This window comes from Tasmannia lanceolata, unplaced genomic scaffold (genome assembly GCF_043159265.1).
Source record: "Tasmannia lanceolata isolate RefF3 unplaced genomic scaffold, GAP_Taslan_0.1 ptg000020l, whole genome shotgun sequence".
NCBI lineage: Eukaryota > Viridiplantae > Streptophyta > Magnoliopsida > Canellales > Winteraceae > Tasmannia > Tasmannia lanceolata.
The window spans coordinates 2,179,838-2,202,433 of NW_027518697.1; the positions used below are offsets into that span (position 1 = coordinate 2,179,838).

At 37.3% G+C, this 22,596-nt stretch overlaps 2 protein-coding genes and 1 long non-coding RNA gene across 3 annotated transcripts; 2 read left to right on the forward strand and 1 right to left on the reverse strand.

Annotated features, from left to right (window-relative positions):
- Positions 1–2,808: 2,808 nt before the first annotated feature.
- On the forward strand, positions 2,809–19,056 carry ATP3 (gamma subunit of Mt ATP synthase). The gene is made up of 9 exons (XM_077363808.1): positions 2,809–2,996; positions 3,914–3,957; positions 4,092–4,244; positions 13,381–13,494; positions 13,585–13,712; positions 17,601–17,723; positions 17,808–17,927; positions 18,540–18,661; positions 18,748–19,056. Exons 1-9 carry the CDS (start codon positions 2,908–2,910, stop codon positions 18,815–18,817), a joined length of 963 nt encoding a protein of 320 aa, XP_077219923.1. The 5' UTR covers positions 2,809–2,907; the 3' UTR covers positions 18,818–19,056.
- Positions 4,287–13,366, forward strand: LOC143854067 (uncharacterized). Its single transcript, XM_077363809.1, has 4 exons — positions 4,287–8,823; positions 8,906–9,024; positions 9,110–9,401; positions 9,484–13,366. Exons 1-4 carry the CDS (start codon positions 8,706–8,708, stop codon positions 9,678–9,680), a joined length of 726 nt encoding a protein of 241 aa, XP_077219924.1. The 5' UTR covers positions 4,287–8,705; the 3' UTR covers positions 9,681–13,366.
- A 1,449-nt stretch (positions 19,057–20,505) lies between the features above and the next one.
- Positions 20,506–21,912, reverse strand: LOC143855196 (uncharacterized). The gene is made up of 3 exons (XR_013237726.1): positions 21,202–21,912; positions 20,982–21,095; positions 20,506–20,879 (listed from the first exon to the last, which is right to left on the reverse strand). It is a non-coding gene; the product is annotated as an uncharacterized LOC143855196 (long non-coding RNA).
- Between the last annotated feature and the right edge of the window lie 684 nt (positions 21,913–22,596).

A 22,596-nucleotide genomic window follows, 5' to 3' on the forward strand; every position in this document is an offset into this window, starting at 1 on the left:
CCATGTTTAGGAATAAGAAAGCTTGAACCATGATCTCTGTGTTAATTGAAATTGGGTACTTAGTATGCCCCTCTTCTTCTTCTCTCTATTCATTGATGAGCAGCTATAAGTATCTTAGGGCCACAAGCCCATCTCTTGCTTGGGAAATAAAAGAATGAGAGACATCCTTCAGAGACGGAAATGCAAAAGGAAAGACAATATTGTACCTCGAGTATGGAGTCAAATGCAATTACAATGGTGAGACAACATAAAAGAAAAGACCCAAGGAAGAGGAAGATCGGAGGAGGGTTTTTCTTGAAAATGCATACAACATAAGAAAATGCAGTTACAATGCCACTTAAATATGTACTTTGACCTAATCTACAACATGTATCGTCATCCAAACTTGCCATCTGAGGCCAAACCCCAGCTTACACAGGGTTTAGGGTATTGGGTTTAAGATTAGGGTTTATGGTTTTGGGTTGCTTTCTTTTCCTACGCAATAAATCTGATCCCTTGTAAGATCAAGATCTTTCATCTAATGGGCCCCACTAGATAGGTCATAGCCCCAAGTTTTTGAACCCCGTCACAGGGCAACCTAGTGGGTCAAAATCTGTTGCAGAATGAAGATCACAATTGCAAGATTGCAAGACGTAAAACTCATTGGCCTAAAAGACATCTTAAGAGCAGTCTTCTTTTTTTTTTATCGTGTTAGATCAGATTTCTAGAATCATCCGATGAGGATCATGCGCAAGTGAAAAAATAATGCCCATTGATATATCCGCCCCCCTTTTCTTCCCTCTAAACCCCCTTCTATAGGGGTGTCAATGGACCCAGTCGGTTTGATGGATGGTCCGAATTCAAACCTTAATAGACATAATCTAGACACATTAGAAGGATCCATATACATAATTTGGATCCTCTTCGTAAGATCCGAAAATTTTTGGATCGTGATCCAGACATGGCAAAAAAATCTGATTTATAGTCACGATCCGAAGTCCTTTCACTAAAATACCCTCAAAATATTTCTTATGTTAAGTCTTAAAGGAGGGGTACTTTAATAAAATGAACTAAATATTGCTTAGCTTACGACTTTCCACTTCCCCCATTTTCCAAATATCTTTTTCTCTTCCTTTCCTCAATCAGTTTTTCTTCCTGTATCACTAGAAAGTTTTATCATCACGCACCCTCGAACATTGGAGTTCTTTTCAACAATAAAATCCTATTCTTCATCAAATCATGGGTTGTTATTAGATACAGTGACAAATTCCTTTCTGAAATGAGGAAGTTTTGGAGTTCATTTCAAATGAAGAAAGCTGAGATTTTTTGATTTTTGTAAGTAGGACATACTAGAACACTCCGATGGACGGTCTGATTTGAAATGGATCGTGACTGGGACATGGATGTAGGATCCGTGTAACACTCCGATGGACGGTCCAATTTGAAATGGATCGTGACTGGGACATGGAAGTAGGATCCGATGAACACTCCGAATCCGATCCGACCAATAAGGGATTTGAATGGATCATGATTAAGACATAGGTGGATCCGATCCGAAGTGGCCGTTGACACCCCTCCTTCTAGTCTAAAAAAAAGTCATAAATACACTAAAGGGGGGGCTACCCAGCGAAGAAAAGGGGGCCAGTATATCACTTCCCTGTCCAAATTCTAGGGGTGTAAACGGATCGAATTCGGAGCAGATATGGCTATATCCGAATTCGATTACAGTATACACTATCCGAATTCAAATTCGGATTCGATGGATATTTAATATCTATTACCGAATTCGTATCCGCCGGATATTGTTCAAATTTGGATATTACTCGTATCCATTTATTCGGTAAATTCGAACATTTTATTGCGGCACTGTATCTTTTTTCTCCTTCTTACTCGAATGAATTTTCCAAACCCTAAAACTAGACCTCTACATTCTCTTCACAAAATTAACTCTCAAACCTTAAAATATATGAGATCCTCTTCTTCCTTTTAAAACAAAGGCAGAGAGAGAGAGGGAGGCAGTGGGGATGGATGATGGTGTCGGTGGTGGTTTTTGGGTTTTTCCTCTTTTTTTTTTATATATATGATGGAATGGGTTTGGGCCATTTTGATGGAATGGGTTTAGGCCATTTTTGTTTTTGTTTTTTTTTCTAAAAAGAAAATTCACTTTTCTTTTAGAAACAAAAGATAGTGTGTCATTACTAAAAATAAATATTAATGATATTATTAATAATAAATAAAAAGCATTTACTTCTCGGATTCGGATGTTAAACGGATCGGATATACCATTTATCAGATTCGCATCCGCTAAGAGTCGGATATCTCATAAACGGATTCGGATAATATCCGCTTGAGACGGATTCGGATAATATTCGCTTTAAACGGATTTGGATGCGGACGGTAATCGAATTTCCGAATATCCATTTACACCCCTACCAAATTCCTACAACATCAAACAATCAGAAGAAGAGATAAAAAACAAAGACTTGAATTTCTGAAATTCACTGTTATACAGTTCTTTGATTCTATAATTGTCCCAACCAGAGGATATCATAAAAAATACCCAATAAAAAAAGGCTACTGATATTCGCACTAACCTGTTTTGATAAAAAGACGAACTCACCTTGTCTTTTCTCTTTTAATTGGCTGCTGAGAGTTTTTGGGAATGTAAAATTGTAAAGGAATATAGCCTTTGACAGCTGGATAAGTTATAAAAGACAAGATGAGTTCGCCTTATTATGAACGCATGGTAGTACTAGACACTAGTGCCTGCCAATATCAGTAGGCTAAAGAAGGGTGAAATTGTAAAAACAGGGGTACTCAAAACTCAAAAGCCCCTAAGTTTTATTTCATCTCCATCCGCTACATAACATTTCAAGGAATAAGTGACGAGCTTTTTTTCTAGGGTTTCTGAAATCTAGATCTTCTGCAATGGCCATGGCTACTCTTCGGCGCGAAGGAAGGTGTTTGATTCCTCTGTATTCCTCCATTAACGCTGTCCGATCATCGCTTCTTTCAGAGTAAGAACTTCTTGATTCATAATCCTTTGACATCTTTTCTTTTTTAATATTTCTCCATTTAATTTAGATCGATTGAAATGTGGTTGGGCTAAACTAGGGTTTGACAGAAGAATGAATAAAAATAGACGATGTTCAACGAATCCGAAACCCTAAATCCATAAACAAAGATCTGATATATTTGACAAAAGATCTGCCCTTTTATTTTATTTTTCATTTCTGATTTTATCATTGTCTCTCCTATGTATTCTCATCGTCATTTTTGTCCATTTAGGAGAAACTTTGTTTCTTAATTAACCCTCTTTAGATTGCAGGATTTTTCTGAAAAAATATTTCTAATAGTTCATGTATTTTTTTACACGCGAAAAAAGATAACATGGACCAACCCTATTCAATTTTTATCTAGACTGACCTTCCATTTATGATGAACCCTTTAAATTAACCATAATCATATCATTTCCCACAAGAAAAAAATATTCAGTCAGAAATGTTTTTCTTGCGATCCAAATGGGGCCAAAATTACTTCTTTTCATTATTTGAGAGTTTTTGTTTCCCATTTATTTGTAGTAACTAGTAAATTCATCATATTATTTATGTGTTTATCTTGGAAGTGCATATTTTAGCTGAAGCTCATTCGTGTTCATTACAAAGCATAAGGATATAGAATACAAGAACAGAAGGAAATTTATAAACCAAGATGAAACAAGTGAATCTAAAGACCGTAAGAGGTCAAAGGTGGTAAGAAGTCAAACTGCTCAAGAGCTACTCAATCTCCTCACAAAACTCAGTGAATCTCCCCATCCTGCCTTTCTATAATGCTATTTATGTACTTTTTTTTTTTTGGCCTTTTCTTTGGAACTTCAAAGCCACATTTGTATTAATTTCTATTTCAAACAACTAACCATGGCTTGGATGATCAGAGAGTTGGGCCCTCAGGGAGCGCGTTCAATTTCCACTCAAGTAGGTAAAATTCTTTATGCTTTCCCACGTGCTGTCCCCTTTTTCTGGTGAGGTTAGACTTTGACATTCGTAATAGTTCCTATGAGATATATGGTTTTCTTTATCTTATGGACAATTTCTTTTCCCCTGCTTATGCAGTCAGAAATCGGATGAAGAGTGTTAAAAGCATTCAAAAAATCACAAAGGCAATGAAAATGGTTGCAGCCTCTAAGCTGCGAGCAGTTCAAGTCAGGGCTGAAAATTCACGTGGCCTGTGGCAGCCATTTACCGCACTTCTTGGGGACAACCCTAGTAGGTCTATTTACTTTTCATTATTTTGTTGTTAGGATACTCAGAGCCTCACTCTTGTCTAAGTTTCTTACCTGTACCATTCCCCGTTTATTAAATATATTGCAACTCTTTCTTTCTACTTGTTGATAGTTTGGAATTTTGGTGCTATGATCATGGTTTTAAATTTCAACCGAAATCCGAAATTTCGGAGGAGACCGACACCGAAACCACACAAAACCGAAATGGTCATTTATTTCGGTCGGAATTTCGGTTTTTCCGAAATTTGACACAAAAAATCTGTTTTTTTAAATATTAATTTAATATTTCACCGAAATTTAATAATGAATAAAATATTGTTTTTTCGTTTTGTACCAGATTTCGACCGAAATTTCGAAATTTCAAGGTCCGAAACTGAAATTTTAAACCTTGGCTATGATTGATCACTGTAGGACACTGTATTTCTATGTTTCTGTTTTTTTCTTCATCTGTCTGCATTTTTCTGGAACCTCAGTTTTTGAATTTTGTCGCTATGATTGATCACTGTAAAAGGGCACCGTATTTATATGTTTCTGCTTTTTTTTGCTTTATCCGTCAGAATTATTTTGGAACCTCTGGGTGACCACTGACTTTAGTTCCCCACACAATACTTCTTTGCTCTATGCTGTCCTTTTTGGCTAGTTATGCTATGCCAATGCATTATATTATTCATTTAGCATCCCTTCAAATCTGTGCATATGAAGATATTGAATGAATGTTTGCCTTCACATCAGGCACGGATTTTGATTCCTCATTAGTTTCTAATGTGGCGCTAGTTTAATAATCAGTATTTATAATTTATACTTATAGACACACATAGAAGAGAAGAGTATGGAACTGACAGTTAAGATCACCATTCGTGAATACTATTTTAATTTTCAGGAGAACAATTCAAATATCATTTGAAGGTACTGATGGTATTCACTGTCATGACCCCCTCCCCGGAGGTCCCTAAGAGCAAGGCAGAACATTGTGGCCGGGAGCAATTATGACTCAAAACTATCCTCAATGGCATTAATCAGAGCACTAAAAAAATCCACAAGTCAAATTATAATTCTAAAGCAGAAGCATAAAAACTAAATATGAAATCCAAACATAGGCTTGACCAAGGGTACTGCTAGTCCCACAAGGCTAAACATCCATATAAGTTCATTACATCCCGAGAAAGTTAACCCGCATTCACCATATAATTTCTCTACTTTTGGGTTTTGACTATGTTAAATATCTTATGAATTTCAAGTGATGTTTTCATGCAAGTTTCATAGTCTAAAAGTATATTTCAAGTGATGTCAAAATTAATGTACAAAACAAGCAATTAAAAAACTTGGTAAGGTCATGATAATGACCAAATTATTAATGTTAAAAATCTCGGATCTTACATTCACACTATGGGATGCTGTCTAGGCTTGGACAGCTTGCATTTGCATAATTTAATCCATGAGAGCCACGCATATGGTGATGCCTTGATAAGCAAAGAAGACTTGTTTTGGATGCTGTGTCTTTCAGCCCAAGAGATCTCTACGTTTCATTACTAACCCATAATTTAGGTAACGATCAAGATGCATTTGTAATTGGATTTAATTGGTCAACATAAAAGTCATAAACCAAGGTTTTGATTTTGGATGAAGTAGGTTATTTTAGTAATCCCATTTTTACGTGTCCACATGTTGTCTCTTAGTAATCCTAGCGATTCTAGTATTAAAAGAATGAGTGAAGCTTCTGTTGTGCAGTTTCAAAGTGCTCATATTATCAAGAGATGCTCACTTAATGTGATGAGACGAATTAGTGAGGATTATAGGTTTCGTTGGCGATTAAATATAGTTGTAAATTCCGTTTCGGTCGCCATTTCGTTTTGGCCACCGAAACGAAATTTCGGTGGGATTTCGGTCATTTCGGTCAAAACTTTTCGTTCACACAAAAAATATATTAAAAAATATGAGAAAAATCCAAAAAAATAAAAATCAATAGAAAAAGATGAAAAACTAATAAATAGTCCAAAATATGTGTCCCAAAAGGCATATTCATTACTTAAACACATAAAGTCTTGTACAAGTCCAACTGATAGTTTGATACATAGAAAAACATAAAAAAAAAGAGATACATGAAAGTGAAACATAGACAATAGCTAGTAGCAACAACTCTCAGTCATCATAACCCGGATGATCATACTCAATGTCTTCTTCGTCGCCGCCGTCGCCGTCATCACCACCTGGACCACCAGTAGGGACATCTTCTTCAAGAGGCATGAGAAAGTCGTCGTCGTCGTCCCCGGCCCCAACCACAGCAGTAGGTGCTTCAAGATTTTCCCACCCAATGTCTTCCGGCGTGAATATGACATCTTCTTCTTCTGCAACCCAATTCATCATGACATCCAGATGGTCTATGCTCAAAGGGTCACTAGTGGTAGATGATTTCCTTAACAAGTCCCTGAAAAGGAAAACATTAAGTTTAATGTCAAAGGTTAAACTTAAAAGCTTAAAGTGATGAGGTGAGAGTTGAAAACATTATATTACGTTGTATACCTTTCTCGAAACTTAAGATTGTAATGGACAAACACCAAGTCATCTAATCTCTGGGTCAAATAATCTGGTTATGGACTTACAATCTGTTCTCAAAATCCAAAACAAACAGAGCCCTTAATTTTGAGGTCAAAATGTTCAGTATTGGATTGCTTTAATGTGGGGCATTGGGGCTATTTGATTGCTTTAATGTGTTGTTGTTGGATTGGTTTAATGTGGGACCATAAGGCTATTTTTCCTTTTGTCATCTATTTTTATTTCAGGCATTGGATTTACAAGTTTGTATTTCCTTGAGAAGTTTGAAGTGTAGTATAAAGAAAGATGGTTAAGGCTAGAGAAGTCGATGTGACATGGGAGCATTGTACGATGGCCGTTCCTAATAACAAGACAAGATTACGATGTAATTATTGTGGGAAAGAGTATTCTGGAGGTGTATTTAGAATGAAGCATCATTTGGGACGTACAAAACAGAATGTAGCTGCTTGTACACAAAATCCGGATGACGTTGTTGATAAATTTAGTTACCATTGAAGGAAAATGAAGAAGAGGAGGTGAAAAGAGATGATGCAAAGTATGATGTGGGGCGGCTGGACTTCTATTATCAAGATAGAGAGGAAATAGAGAATGCACGTATTGCTAGAGGGAAGAGGAAAATGGATGATTTTGTGGTGAGGGGGGACAAAAAAAGGGGCAAGCAAGCAACTATCAATCAAATTTGGAAAAAGGGGGATAGGGATAAAGTTTGCCAAAACATAGCAAGGTTCTTTTACTCGAATGCATTGTCTTTCAACCTTGTTAAATGCCCATTTTTTGACGCCATGGTTGAATCCATAACCCATTTTGGACATGGATTAAAAGTCCCAAGCTACCATGAGATGAGGAATACATTCCTTAAAAGAGAAGTAGAGAACATAGAGTCTATGATGGATGAATATAAGAAAGAATGGAAGAAGACGGGTTGCACGCTTATGTCAGATGGTTGGACAGATGGGGTGAATAGATCCATTACTAATTTCTTGGTTAATAGTCCAAAGGGGACAGTTTTTTTGAGATCAGTAGATACCTCTGATATCTCAAAAAATGCAGATAACTTGTTTGCTCTACTTGATTCGGTTGTGGAAGAAGTGGGAGAGGAAAATGTAGTCCAAGTTATCACGGATAGTGCGGCTGCATATGTGAGAGCAGGGGAGTTGTTAATGGAGAAGAGAAAAAAATTATTTTGGTCTCCTTGTGCCGCTCATTGCATAGATTTGATGCTTGAAGACGTTGGAAAAAAATTCTCTACTTGAAGACGTTGCATAGATTAGATTTGCCGCTCAATGCTTGAAGACCCATGCAGAGACCATCGCAAAGGCCAGGATGATCACAGTATACATTTACAATCATAGTTGGGTTTTGCATCTAATGCGTAAGCATACGAAAGGGGAATTGACAAGGCTAGCTGTGACACGTTTTGCAACGTGCTTCCTGACATTGAAGAGTCTAAGAGAGAGAAAGACGGGCTTGATGCAGATGTTTGCCTCGGATGATTGGCAAAAAAGCCCATATTCCAAAAAAGCCGATGGAGCAAGATATGCAGAATTGTGTTGGGCGATTCCACATTTTGGCCCAGTGTGTATTATTGTTTGAAATGCACATCCTCATTGGTGAAAGTCCTACGCTTAGTAGATTCAGATAAGAGGCCTGCCATGGGGTACATTTATGAGGCTATGGATCGAGCCGAGCCAAAGAAGCCATTGCAAAGAATTTGGGCAACATAAAGAAGAAATATGAGCAAATTTGGAATATCATTGATGAACGTTGGGACAGGCAATTTCATAGGCCCTTGCACGCAGCGGGTTACTTTTTAAATCCGCGGTTTCAGTATGAGACTTCAAATGACGTGGACATTGAAATTAAGGTGGGGCTATTTGATTGCTTAAAAAGAATGGTTCCAAGTTCAAAAGAGAGAGTGTTAATTGGTAACCAAATTGATAAGTTCAAGAAAGCAGAGGGTCTCTTTGGACGGGAAATGGCAAAGTTAATGAGGAAAGAACAGTTACCAGGTGAATTCTTTAACTAAATTTTTTTAATTGAATTCTTATCTTATGTATTTAGAAATTATCATAATTATTTTTGGAAAAATAGGTTTATGGTGGGACGCCTTTGGAGATGAATGTCCCGAGTTGCAAAAATTTGCAATTCGAATTGAAAGCCTGACGTGTAGTGCTAGCGGTTGCGAGCACAACTGGAGCACATTTGAGCAGGTAAATGTTAGTAAGTCTACTTTTTTTATTCATATCTTTTTATTTGTATCCCTTTAATTTTTATTATTAACTTTTTTTATTTTAGATACATTCAAAAAGAAGAAACCGACTTGAACAAAAGAGGATGACTGCACTTGTTTTTGTCAAATATAATCTTCAACTTCGAGTTCGCAATTCAAAGAGGAAGGACAACAAAGGATTTGATCCTATTTCGTTATCTGACATGGACTCGGATGATGAGTGGATAACGGAAAAGGATGGACCTGTGCTTCCAGAAGACACGACTTGGTTGGATATGGGTGAATGTTTTGTGGAAGAAGCTACAGGACATGAGACGGGCGCCGGCTCCAGCCATGCGCCTCAACAAAAGAAAAGATGTAAGTTATTTGTAATTTCTTTTCTTAGTAATAAAGAGTGAAAGACATGATTTATTGATATTCATTCTTGTAAATGTAATAGGCGTTGGAAACCTCAACAAGAGGAAGGACAAGCGCCAATTGCAAGATGAAGAAGAATTTGGTTCTGCTTCCGACACAGATGATGGAGATGAGGGTGTTAATATTGAGGGAAGAACTACCGATGCCGATGACGAAGATAATGATGAGGATGTGAATGGGATCGACGACATCCACGATCTATATTTTATACAATCATGATATGTTACATGTTTTGTTTTGTGGTTCATATGTGAGATTTTAAGTTTTTCTTTTTTTCTTTTTGAGATCGTTATAGAGAGAATGAATGGATTTTGCCATTTTGGTAATGAATGGTTAATTAATTTTAATCAGGACAATCGGTTTAGTGGTTATCAAGCATTTCATGTTATTTATTTTAATGGTTTTGAATGGAAAATTGATAATTACTCTTTTTATTCTTATTTATAAATTTTCCTATTTTTTATTATTTTTTTCTGATTTTTATATATAAATCTGAAAAATCTTACGATTTACGATTCGATACGATTCGACCTCTCTTACGATTTACGATACGATTCCGATTTTCAGAACCTTGGGTCTGACTGAGGATTCTGATCGCAAAGGTCTGTAATTCTTCCACGTCACCTCTGAATTGATTCCACCATGCAACTGTAAAGTAACAAATAGTAAAACATTATTTGTTGAGAAACTGAAAGTTAAAATGAATTATACTTAATTAAACAAACAACTCAAATATACCTGGTCCCAACTTCGTTCGGTTGCGGATTGCAAGCTCATTCCAAACATACCCTTAGCCTCTCGATAATCCTCAATCTGATTGGTGATGAGGTCTTCTGTACCTTCATCAGGTACCAGTCGAGTGATGCATGCCAACAAGCCTCTGGTTACTTCACTGTGCCTAGAGAAGGTAGGAGTGAAAAAGAGAGCAGGGTTAAGAAAATATCTTGCTGCATGGAGGAGACTGTGGAGTTGCTTATCCCATCTTTGGTTGATGATCCTCCAGATGGGATTGTAATCTAATTTTTTCTTCAACCTCTCCTTGATGTTCTCTTTGGCCTTATCCATGGCCTCATATAGGTAACCCATCGCCGGTTTGTCCTGCCGATCTACCAAACGCAGCACTCTCACTAAAGGCTCGCTAATGTTTAGAATGTACTTGCATTGGTCCCAAAAAGATTTATCCAACACAGTACTAACTACCCCTTCACTCAGTGGGTGTTGGACAAACCTACTAGTACTATACTCATCAGACACAAACATCTGCTGAAGTGCTTTCCGATGAAACACCAGACTTTGTATGCTAATGAAATTTGTAGCAAATCTGGTTGCAGCAGGGCGGCACAACTCCTTCCCGCCTGTGAACTTCTTCCTCATCAAATTCAAGAGGCTTCCATGGTTGTAGATGAACTTTGTAATCGTCCGAGCCCTCTCAATTGTGGTTGCTATGTGAGGAAATACAGTCAGTTTGCACAGATGCTCCAAGATGAGATCTAAGCAATGAGCTGCGCACGGAGTCCAGAAGAATGTACCAAACGCGGCTTCTAGTCTTTTCCCAGCAGCTTTGTAACTTGGCTCACTGTCAGTTACAAATTGCACCACATATTCCGGATTCACCTCTCCGACAATCTTTGCAAAGATATTGTGTAATTCATCGACATTCTTCACTATGCCAGATGCATCAACGGATTTGAGGAATATGACTCCTTTAGGGCAGTACACCAAAAAGTTGATTAGGGAACGTTGTTTGGTGTCTGTCCATCCATCTGCCATAATGCTACAACCAGTGTATCTCCATGACATCTTAATCTCCTCCAAGTAGTTGTTTACCTCATCCACCGTATTCTCCAAAATGGGACCCCTTAAAGCATGATAAGTAGGTGCCTTATAACCCGAACCAACGGCATTCACAACATCAAACATAGGTTGCCAGAAAGGTGAATTGGCAACGTTGAAAGGGAGATTGGCATCGTATCAAAGCATGCCAACCGCCATGTCTGCTCTATTCATTGTTTCTTTACTAGCCAAAGCACTTTTAATGCTTGGCTGGGCTCCAGGGGTTGTTCGTGGTGCAAATAAATTCCTGATTCCTCCTGTGATTCCCTTCTTCTTCCTTTTTGTACCACTCGGTTCTACAAGAACTTCCTTACCTTTTCGTTGAGGAAATTGTGTGCCATTGTCTTCTTCATCCTGCTCTTCTTCTTCGTCTGGTGTGCCATAAAAACCTCCAACCTCTGCTTTAGATAGGCTCATCCTAGCCCTTTCTTTTCTCTTTGCATCTAAAAGTTGCTTCATTCGATATTTTACATCTTCAGTCACTTTTTTGCGTGATGCTACTTCACAAGGAACAGCCGCTAAATGTTCTTTCAAGCGGGTTATACCTCCACCCGATATGACTTTGCCACAGAATATGCAAGTTACTTTATTTTTTTGACTCGGAACCAATGTACCGTAAGCCCATGCCGGGTCATCCGATTTAGCGGGTGCCGAACCAATAGAGGATACTCCTGCAGAAGGTCCCGAGCCCGACCCACTCATTCTGAAATGAAGTAGAAGAAGGGGAAAAATGAATTAGAAGAAAGAAAATTGAAACAAATTACAAAAAATGAAGCAGAAGGGGACAAATGAAGTAAGAAATAAAAGAAAGGAAATGGAAATAAATAAAGAGAACCTTGAGGTTGAACTTGAGTTCAAGAGAAGAAGAAAAAATTAGCCTTCACTCACTTGAAATAAGCCTTTGGAAATAGTTCTTGACTTCTTAAAGTGGTAAGTTGAATGTATGCCTTCCCTTTGCTCCAAAATAGACTTGGATTGAGTTGAAGAAGAGGGTAGACTTGTAGGAAATTTAGTAGAATAGATAATATAAGTGAAAGTAGAGAAAGAAGGAGAATCACTTATGTGAAGGTGGAGGATAAGAAGGTAGGCAAAAGGCTATTTATAGAGTTTTTAATTGATTGTGCAATTAAAAATTACTAAAATACCCTTCTCAACAGCTATAAACGGTCACATTTTGAGGTTAAAATGGTCAAAAACCAAAAAGAGCCGTTCCAGGGGCATTGTCGTAAATTCTGCAAAATTCAGTCAAAACTAGCCGTTATAGCCAATTTCGGACGAAATTCAAAATTTCGTCCGAAATCCGGAATTTCGGTCAATTTCGAACGAAATAACCGAAATTTCGGACGAAACGAAATTTTGCAGATTTCGTTTCGTTCATTTCGGACGAAACGAAACGAAATTTATAACTATATTCTTAATGGATCTGTTTGAGGAAATGTTCTGATCTTTGCAACTGGATTGACATCTCTTATCATCTTGTATGTCTCAGAGCTAAATGCTTCTGAGCCCGACTCTGGTTGCTTCTAAAAATTAACAATATTTTTGTTTTTGTTTTTTTGTTTTTGGTTGGAACTTGAGACTAAAGGATGGCGCTAGGATCAGATACACCAAGCTGATTGTTTGGATTTTCTGAAACTGCCTTAGACTACTTGGTTATTATGGTTTTGTCTGGAAATCATTGTATTCATGACCGCATTTAACTGCATTTTTAGAATACGATTAATCCGGCATGGGCTACGTGAGCCCCGAGTAGTTTACCGGACAAATTGATAAGTCGGGCATTCCCGTTCAGCCACTATAGCTGTTCGGAACCCACAAACCATTCCAACTAACAGTCAGAATTTCTTCGAATATGTACTTGAATTCATTCGAGACTTGAGCAAAACTCAGATTGGAGAAGATTATGTGCTACTGAATAATAAGGAAACCAATGGTAAACTGCATATCTTTTCATGTGAGGATTTCATTCTTTTCATTGTTTTAATTTTGTTTGGTTATTAGATTACTTGCTTGTCATTCCGTTTCACTTTACTAGTAAGATTTTACTTCTCTGACTTTGCTCTATTTTATTTTATCGCACTTCTAGGCATTGGTGTGAAGAAGAATGTTGTTATCACAATTTCCTCTGACAAAGGTCTTTGTGGTGGAATCAATTCTACAGCAGTCAAGATGAGCAAGGCTTTTCACAAAATGAGTTCTGGTACTATGTGGAAATGGTTCTAATATTGGTCATTGTTCATTTCATTTGATTCTGGTGCGATTTGTTGTTGATATTGTTTCTTGCCATCAGGTCCGGATAAAGAAACAAAATATGTCGTTTTGGGAGAAAAGGCAAAGGCTCAACTAGTGCGTGACTCTAAGAAGGACATTGTAATATCCATAACTGAGTTACAGAAAAACCCTCTGAACTATACTCAGGTCAGTTAGTTGTCTTGATCGCCACTTGGTCTGTCATACATCTAAGAAATTGTAATATTCTTTTGCAGAGCATTATTTGCTTTAATTATTTCAATGTTCATGTGGTTTGAATGTTGATGACTGCATGTTTTAGCCATGGGCACAATCTTTTTATAAATGGCATTAGATGTTTCAACTTTATGCTCATTTCAGGAATTGAACTCTCTCTCTCTCTCTCTCTCTCTCTCTCTCTCTCTCTGGAACATCAAACCATAGTTTGTATTGTTGGCATTCTACATCATGTGGTTTGAATGTTGATGACTGCATGTTTTGCAATGGGCACAATGTTTTTATAAATGGCATTAGATGTTTTGACTTTATGCTCATTTCAGGAAGTGTACTCTCCCTCTCTCTCTCTCTCTCTCTCTCTCTCTCTCTCTCTCTCTCTCTCTGGAACATCAAACCATAGTTTGTATTGTTGGCATTCTACAATTGTGGATTATTGATGACAAGGTGACACCATGGTGGCCACAAGGGGCATTAAGTTGTTTGTCATCTATTTAGTTCTGTGTATGCTCTTTCTTGTTTTACTTTTGATCCATATGCACCGACATCCAAGATGGAGACAGTCACTGTTTCCTGTACTTGTATTTGAGTGTATTGAAGAGAAAAGTGCTACCTTTTATGAATTTATAATCTGTGTTCTTGTAAATCTCTCTAGTTTTTGTGAAATTAATCTTTCATGCAATTCAGAAGAGGATTCATGAAAGTTCATGGCACTACTTTGCCACATGGCATAGGAGGGTAGTTCTTTCGCTACTGCTTGTGGTATATATTGCCCATCGTATTCTTTGTTACAGAATAATAAATTTGACTACTATTATATTTTTGTCTTGTGAGTAAAATAAAGAATCCAGTTTCTGAGATTTTGATTTTTATCAAACAATCATGTCAGACAATCATATCACATTGAGAAACTCATTTCCACTGTTAGCCAAACTAATGTCAACGAGTTATATTTCCAATATATATATGGATCTGATTTTTTGTGGACACCCCTATCTATGTGAGGATCATTCAAATGAATTGTTTGGATCACCCAAACAATGTGGGCCCCCACTGTATTTTAAGCTAGTGTGTAGGTAACTTACCTACACAAGTGTGTAGGAAATGTTCTCTCATATATATATATATATATATATATATATATATATATATATATATATATCAAATAGATTGAGGTTTCTCTGCTCTGACTTGATATTTATTAGCCCTCGGCATATCCCTATCAAAAGTGGTGTTGTATTCTCAAATTGAAACCTAGAGAATATGTACATTGCAAGAACAAAAATCTACAATTCTGAAGTCAAAATTTCAACAAACTGATAAAAGAAACATAGATACAAACAACCAGATGTAACATCAGGAAAAGAAATATAGATACAAACAAGCAAAACCAAACCCTAAACAAGCAAAATAGGAAAAGAAATATAGATACAAGCAAGCAAAATCAAACCCGAAACTTTTCTGAGGCTTCTATTTCCAGAAAATACAATAAAAAGCACACAAATTACAACACAGCTGTAACTTTCAAATCTTATAAACATAAAAGTATTAAAAAGGCCCTGAGGTGTAGTGGATGAGTTTGAAGTGAATGAAGGAGGCATAAAACCCTCAAATCCATAAAAAAATAATAAGTTTAACTCATTCAGATTCAAGGCTAATGTTGCACAGGGCAATCAACCATGTCAAAGGACAGATTTCTGAAAAACACAAAGAATAATGATACAAAATCTATACTTTGTAAGGCAGTTAAGAAAACATACCTCTGTTTTCCATATTGGCTATATATCCATCAAAATAACCAGTTGGGGAAATGAGGTATACCGTATTCCCATTATCAGAAACAGTCCATCAAGAGAATCAGTTGGGAAAACGAGGTATGTCCAATATATATTTGATATATATCCATTAAAAAACTGTTCTTCTAAGACATTTAACACGGGCATAAAGAGGCATGCCCAACATCGAAAACAAAAACAGTTGGGGAAACGAAAAGATCCATATTGAAGAAATGAAAAATCCACATTTTCTTCATTTGAGAGTGATATGAAAAACCCCCTTTGTCCTTTGTATTCCTCAACTAGAGAGAGACTTTCTTCCAGTCTGGAGCAGCTCAGCCAAGGGGGGAGAGGAGTCGATCTTCCCTGGGAAGGTTTGATGAGAAGAAGTGAGAAGAAGCGCCCGCCCGATATTGAGTTTCCACCCTTTTATTAGGGATTTGCATCTAGGCATTTTTGTAAAGAGTAGGGCTTTTCGTGGAGTCTTTCCGCGAAAATTTCCCTTCCCCCCCCCGCACCTCACGCACCACCACCACCACCACACACACACACGTGATTTAAAGTGGAGCAGAAATATCTTCTCCCACTAACATGGTATTCTTCAAGTCCAATGGAATGCCCCAAAAAACCCGCCCAACTAACACACACACACACACACACACAACCACCAATGAGCAAACCTCTATTTTCTAAGAAGACACTTTATCACATTTTCGATCTAATTTGGATTGCAATTTAATCCTTATCCAACCCAATTTCTAAATTTTGTCCCATCAAACCACATGATCATCCAACCCATATGACTCCATATAAATTTAGTCCTTACGAGCCTGCTGATGTAAGCATGGCTATCAATATGGTTTAATTTCTCTTCTTTTCTGGTCAATCACAGATCTTCTTACTTTAATTTAAACCAAGAACTAAATTATTCTGAAAATTAAAACAATTTTTTTTTTTTTTTTTGAAAATGGTAGCCAAATATATTAAAAGAAACGACCGAGATGGACAAGATACAAAGCAAAAGAAAGAAAAAGAAAAATGAGAGTAGATTTAAACAATATTGGCTGCAATTCATAAAATTTTCATTCTTCAAAGGCTATACTTTTATTTCTTGTTTGAAGAACCTATCAGTTTTCGCTGCATTAGGAAGCACGTTCCTGTTTGGTATTATACATCTTCAAATTGGGGTTGTGTCCATTTGGGAAGAGCGTAACTCAACCAATGTGATAAGATGAGTGTTCAGGTAGAGAGACGTGCTAATTATATACTGGAGATTCTTGACTTGAAAGAAAGAGAGCCCAGTCCTTTTTTGGAGCAGATCTCTAGTATTTCGGACTATGGTGGATTTCTTATCTAGGGAAGTAGGGATGCATTGCCTACTGCTTTGGAGCATTGGAGTTGCCTCTTTTATGATGGACTTTGGATGCACACTATCTTCTTTTCCGTTCTAATAAATCTTTGTTATTTTTCAAGACTCAAAATGCTATCTCCAAAAGGAGGAAAAAACTAGAATTCAGTATAACACTTTTGGCATTGTTATCCACGATTATGTCTTTGATTTAGGAAGTAATATTGTAGTTTTCATTGGCAGAGTTGCACAGATGGGTGGCCTCAAATACCCAATTGGAGCTGCAATATCTCGTATCATGTATCCCTACCATACAGCTGGAATAACCATCCGTCTAAAGCCATCACTTCCGAAGCACCTCACCTAATGGGATATTTATATGTATCCACACACATAGAGAGGAGGGAGGAGGGAGGGATTGAATTTGCTAGTGGATGAGGTTGTTGATTAGGTTAAATTATTTTGTAAAATCCCAGACCTTCGCTCATATACACTGGCAGGCAAGGGGAACTCAACAAGTGCTGTGTTTTGTCGTATATGACTTCAGTTGAATTGGGAATTGTTTTATGCGATTTTGAATTGAAATTATTTGGATTTTACTCAACTCTATCTGATAAATGTTCATTTTGTTAGTCTAGGGATCATTATAAATAAAAGCCGGGGTGGTAAAAGCTTTTCTTTTCTTCTCTCTTGTCTCATTTGGATTTTTTGTCCTTTCAGGTTTCCGTTCTTGCAGATGATATATTAAAGAACGTCGAATATGATGCTTTGAGGATTATCTTCAATAAATTCCGTTCCGTTGTGTCATTTATGCCAACGTTATCAACTATATTATCTCCAGATGTGAGTTATATCTCCTTTTGTATTTTGTCATTTTTTTTACAATATAATTTGTTCCACATTTATGTTGAGTCTGGATGGATTCAGGTTGTGGAGAGAGAGAGTGAAACTGGTGGCAAGCTCGGTGATTTGGATTCTTATGAAATAGAAGGGGATGAAACAAAGGCAGAAGTGCTTCAGAATCTGGTGGAGTTCCAGTTTTCTTGTGTAAGTCCCTGTTTGTTTCGTGGAGGCTGAAATATTGTGTTTGGTCGGTCGGTTGGTAGTTTGGGTTTGAACTTATGACTCGAGAATAATATTGGCATTCATAAAACTCTATTTGGCATGGTGAGATCCAACCCAATCTATATTTCCACCTCGAGAGAGGATTTTATTGCATGAATTAAACAGTTCTGATATCTATTTTTTTTTAAAGTTAACAAATCCCATTAATATTAAGATAACAGCCGGGACCAGTGGTCCCATACTGAATTACAAAATATTAAGGTGGACTAGACCGAACAGTTCTGATATTGATATCTATAAACAAAGAAAGAAGAAAATAATGTTTCAAATTTGTCTTGGGTAGCTATTTATCTCGACATTTTCAACTGTATTTTTATCCTTGTGTTTCTCATTCAAGAAAGCCTCTTTACCATTACAACAGAATGTTTGATTTTTTGAAATGAGAGCATCCCTTAATCCTTGACATGATTTTCTACTGTACACAGAAGAAATGCTGGTTGGTGTGTTTGGTGCATGTTGTCTGTATTCCTCCAAGTAATCCATTCCCTATTTTACCTCAAAATGGTGTTTTTCTAAAATCAACGCCACATGCAGGTTATGTACAATGCGATTTTGGAGAACGCTTGCAGTGAGCAAGGAGCGAGGATGTCTGCCATGGATAGTTCTAGCAGAAATGCTGGAGAAATGCTTGATCGCCTCACCCTTACTTATAACAGGTAGAGCCTCTTCTTTTATTTTCCTTCTCTCTCTCTCTCTCTCTCTCTCTCTCTCTCATCCTTCTTTGTGTGATCTCTATTTACAGAACCCGTCAAGCATCTATCACCACAGAGCTGAGCGAGATCATATCTGGAGCTTCAGCGCTCACTGGATAGAGAGAAAGGTCTTGAAATCCAGTATCCCCAAAATAAAAATCTTTATTATGATGAAGATTTTTTGGTACTTTTTTGGTGCTTCTGCGAACATGTTTCAATTTACCTATTCAATAATATCCCGGGGGTCTTGACCTCCTAATCAAAACTCTGGGGATTTCATTAACTTCTCATTGTTTAAGTTCGGAATGATGTAATTTTCATTTGGAGTGATGAATCTTGCTTGCTGTGGGTTTATCTTCCTTTTTAGGGATCAATAATTCAAACGAATGCCCTCAACTATACTGGTCAATTTTCAACCAATCTCTAAGGAGCTGAAAATTGATCTAAAAGTTTATTTTAAATCTGTTTTCTTATCACCTTTTTTCAAGCTCTGTTTGGATTGCAGGAATTTTCTGTAAAAGTTTGGAAAAGAAATTTTTTTGGGAGAGTTCATGCATTCGCCCCCCATCATAACGTGAACAGTGGGGAACTTTAATGCTTTTTGGCATCAGATCACGTTAAAATGGGGGCACATGTGTAATGGGCGGGGGGGATCATCGCCCTTATATCAGGCATGTTATATTAGTTTCGAAATATTAGTGGGGTTTTTAAGGAACAGGTCATAATTAAAGAGAAAAGAATAGAGCTTGAAAGGTAAAATAAATTTCCTAAGCAGGAAAAGGAAGGGAGACAATTAAGGCATATCCCTAAGGACTGAATTTTGTTGAATACCACAGAAAAGCAAGGCATAGACAAGGCGTTTCTTATGTGAAAAGGGGAACAAAGGAATTCCAAGAAACAAATAAGATACCCCGTGGCCAGTAAACAATTTGCTAATTAGCTAGCCTTCCAAACAGCAAAATAATAAAATTACAGTGAAAGATGCACATTATCACCAAAATCTAGGGAATGTAAAGTTGGTAGCTGTGCAATTTCCAGATCAACATGACCATCCAACATACATACATGCCTATCATGTATTTGAAACGGACAAAATATCATTGAGGTTAATCAACATATTTTTTATGGGGAACAGACGTAGGCTTATCCTTTCATGTCATACATGGACCTTGGACCAAACATCATACCCATGGACGGTTTGGATCATCCTATCGTATAAGGTCCGTACAATACTTTTTTAAAAATACGGGACTATAAGGTCCTATACCATATAATTTCTCCTCAAGGGTTAATCAAACATATGGTTCTTCTTATTTCTTATTATTGTCAAAGATCCTTCAATTTTGCTCTACCCAAATTTAGTATATAGGTGCTTAGAATGTGATTTGTATGTACGTACAGTCAAGATTACCTCTTCAATTCTCTAAAATCCAAACTGAAATAATCTGAGAGTTACAGATAGGGTTCCATACTCTTTTTAAAGAATAATATCCTTTACTATTTAACTCCTCCACATTTTATCTTCCAATAGGATATTTAGGAACCTCAAATCTGATTTATCATTTTTTATTTATTTCCAAGAGTTCAATGCTTTTGAAATTTGATATCTTGGTTTACATACCATTCAGTTCTGCACCCTGATTTTTGTACTATTGTCGTGCCCATTCACTCAAAGTAAGGGAAGCTTATCAAAATATTTGCTTACATTGAATCTGGGAGAGCATGTTTTAATTATAATCTTACCTTCTGGGTTGGGCAGGTGTCAATCCTAGATTGGAGAGAGAGAAATTCTCAAACAAAAACAGAAATCACTTCGGTGTCTTTTGTCACTTTTGCGAATCGTTGAGCCCAGATACTAGAAAGAAAAATAAAATGAAAGAACCATACAAGCCATAAACCCACAGATGTTTAATAGATCACCAAAGCTACAGGCATAACATAGTACAAAAGCAAAGCTCCTATGTGGATACAACTTCAGAACAGGGTGGATTCCTCCTTCAATGCCAAATCCAATCAACTTAGCAGCATTGGCCATTGGATGATTAATATGAACTATGATACAAAGTTCAGCTAAAAATTGGCCAATCATCTCCTCTGTCCTACCATTTGATTCACACAAGCTGCCCATCTTGCAGACATCCCTTGTAAACTTCGGCGTAACTGCTTTTTCTGATCATATTTTCTAACAAATAAAAATAGAAGAGGAGAAAATATCTTCCGTCAAACAAGGAAATTCACAATAGAGAATTACAACTCAAATTCAAAAATCAAAATCGATTAACACCAGAGATGAACATTTTTGTCTCTACAATTCAAATTTTCTCAACCCTTGAGATTCTCGAACACTAGTCTGAGAGGATCCATACATGGAAGGCCACTTTTTACACTTGCTCCATATCTAATGACCTCAAATCCAAGAAGATATAAAAACGAAAAGTTTAAGATGAGAATGGTTGAATGAACAGTAAAAGTGGGTAAAAAAGAGAAGATGTGAAAAATCTTACCTTGAGCAGAAACCGAGATGGAAAAATCCATTGGCGCAGTGGTGTCCTTACCACATGTCCGGTGATGCTGCCTGGAACCAAAATGACCGGGTGCTTCGCTGAAATCCCCTCTTCCCCTCCCTTTGGGGCCTTCAAGAAGAGGCGTAAAAGAAATGGAAAGTGAACTAGTGGGAGAGAAGGAAATCCTCTGTGGGAGACACGATTGCTGTTGTTGAGGAAAAAGACACGAAAAAGCAAGAGACGATAGCTGTGGCAAAATGAAACGGCCTGAGAAGACAACTGGCGATTTTTCGTGGTTTAGGCTTTTATATGAAGAAGATCATGGACAAAGGATGCGATGAATCCTTCAACCCACTCAACCATAGCATGGGTGAAGAGGGACTTGGTATTCTCACAATCTTCCCAACCTAATGCTTCAAACCATTCTTTTTCTGCTTCCAACTTTCTAATAGTAGGGCAGGAAGGGAGCTTCATGAAGTTTGGACATTTAGATATATGCATCTCTTGCAAGGAAGTGAAAGATAATCCCGGACTGCACATTCTTCTTAATCCCATTAATCGACGAAAATTTAGCTGGCGTAATCTAGGGAGTGCATTGTCGAGAACCCCCTCTTCTATAATCTCCACAAGTTCATCACAATGTTCAATGCTAAGATATTCCAACTTATCCAGATGATGACCAGGTTAGAGGAGAAGAGAGTACCACCCAACTTATTATAGGATTTGATAGTCAATGACGTCAATTGTCGAAGGCTTAGGCTTCCATGTCCCATGATTAGCTTCCTCAGATTCGGTAATTCAAAGAGATACACATCACCTCAATATTGTGTCCTATCTCTCCGTTGTCTATAATGCACTCCACTTGAGGACAAGAGACAATGTGAAGCATTGTTAAGGTCATAGAATCACCCACAATTTCAGAAATTCCTCTTGACAGACCATTACACTCACTAACACATAAGCCTTCTGCGAACTCTTGTATAATCTTACTGGAAGGAGGGAAATACTCACATCCATGTAGGCACAATTTTTTTATCACAAAACATGCTAATAGAATAATGACAGGTTTCCGTCGATTGAAAAAATCTTGAGCAAGGCAATTAATGTCCTTTGGTATTCTAATACCAAGTGAGTACAGTTGCGGTAATGTTGCCGGCTCTGCTAAGGTACAACAAGTGCCTTCTCTCACTTCTTCTGGCTCTCCTTCCTTTGCCCATTCTATAGGTGTCCCAGTCATGATTAGCTCCTCTAGACTAGATAACCTACATATCGTTCCACGTGGAATTGTTGTCACAAGACACAAATTTGATAGAAGCAATTTCTGAAGATCAACCAATTCTTCAATGCATTGAGGTAGTTCTCTAATGGCATCACAATTTTTAAGAACTAAATGCC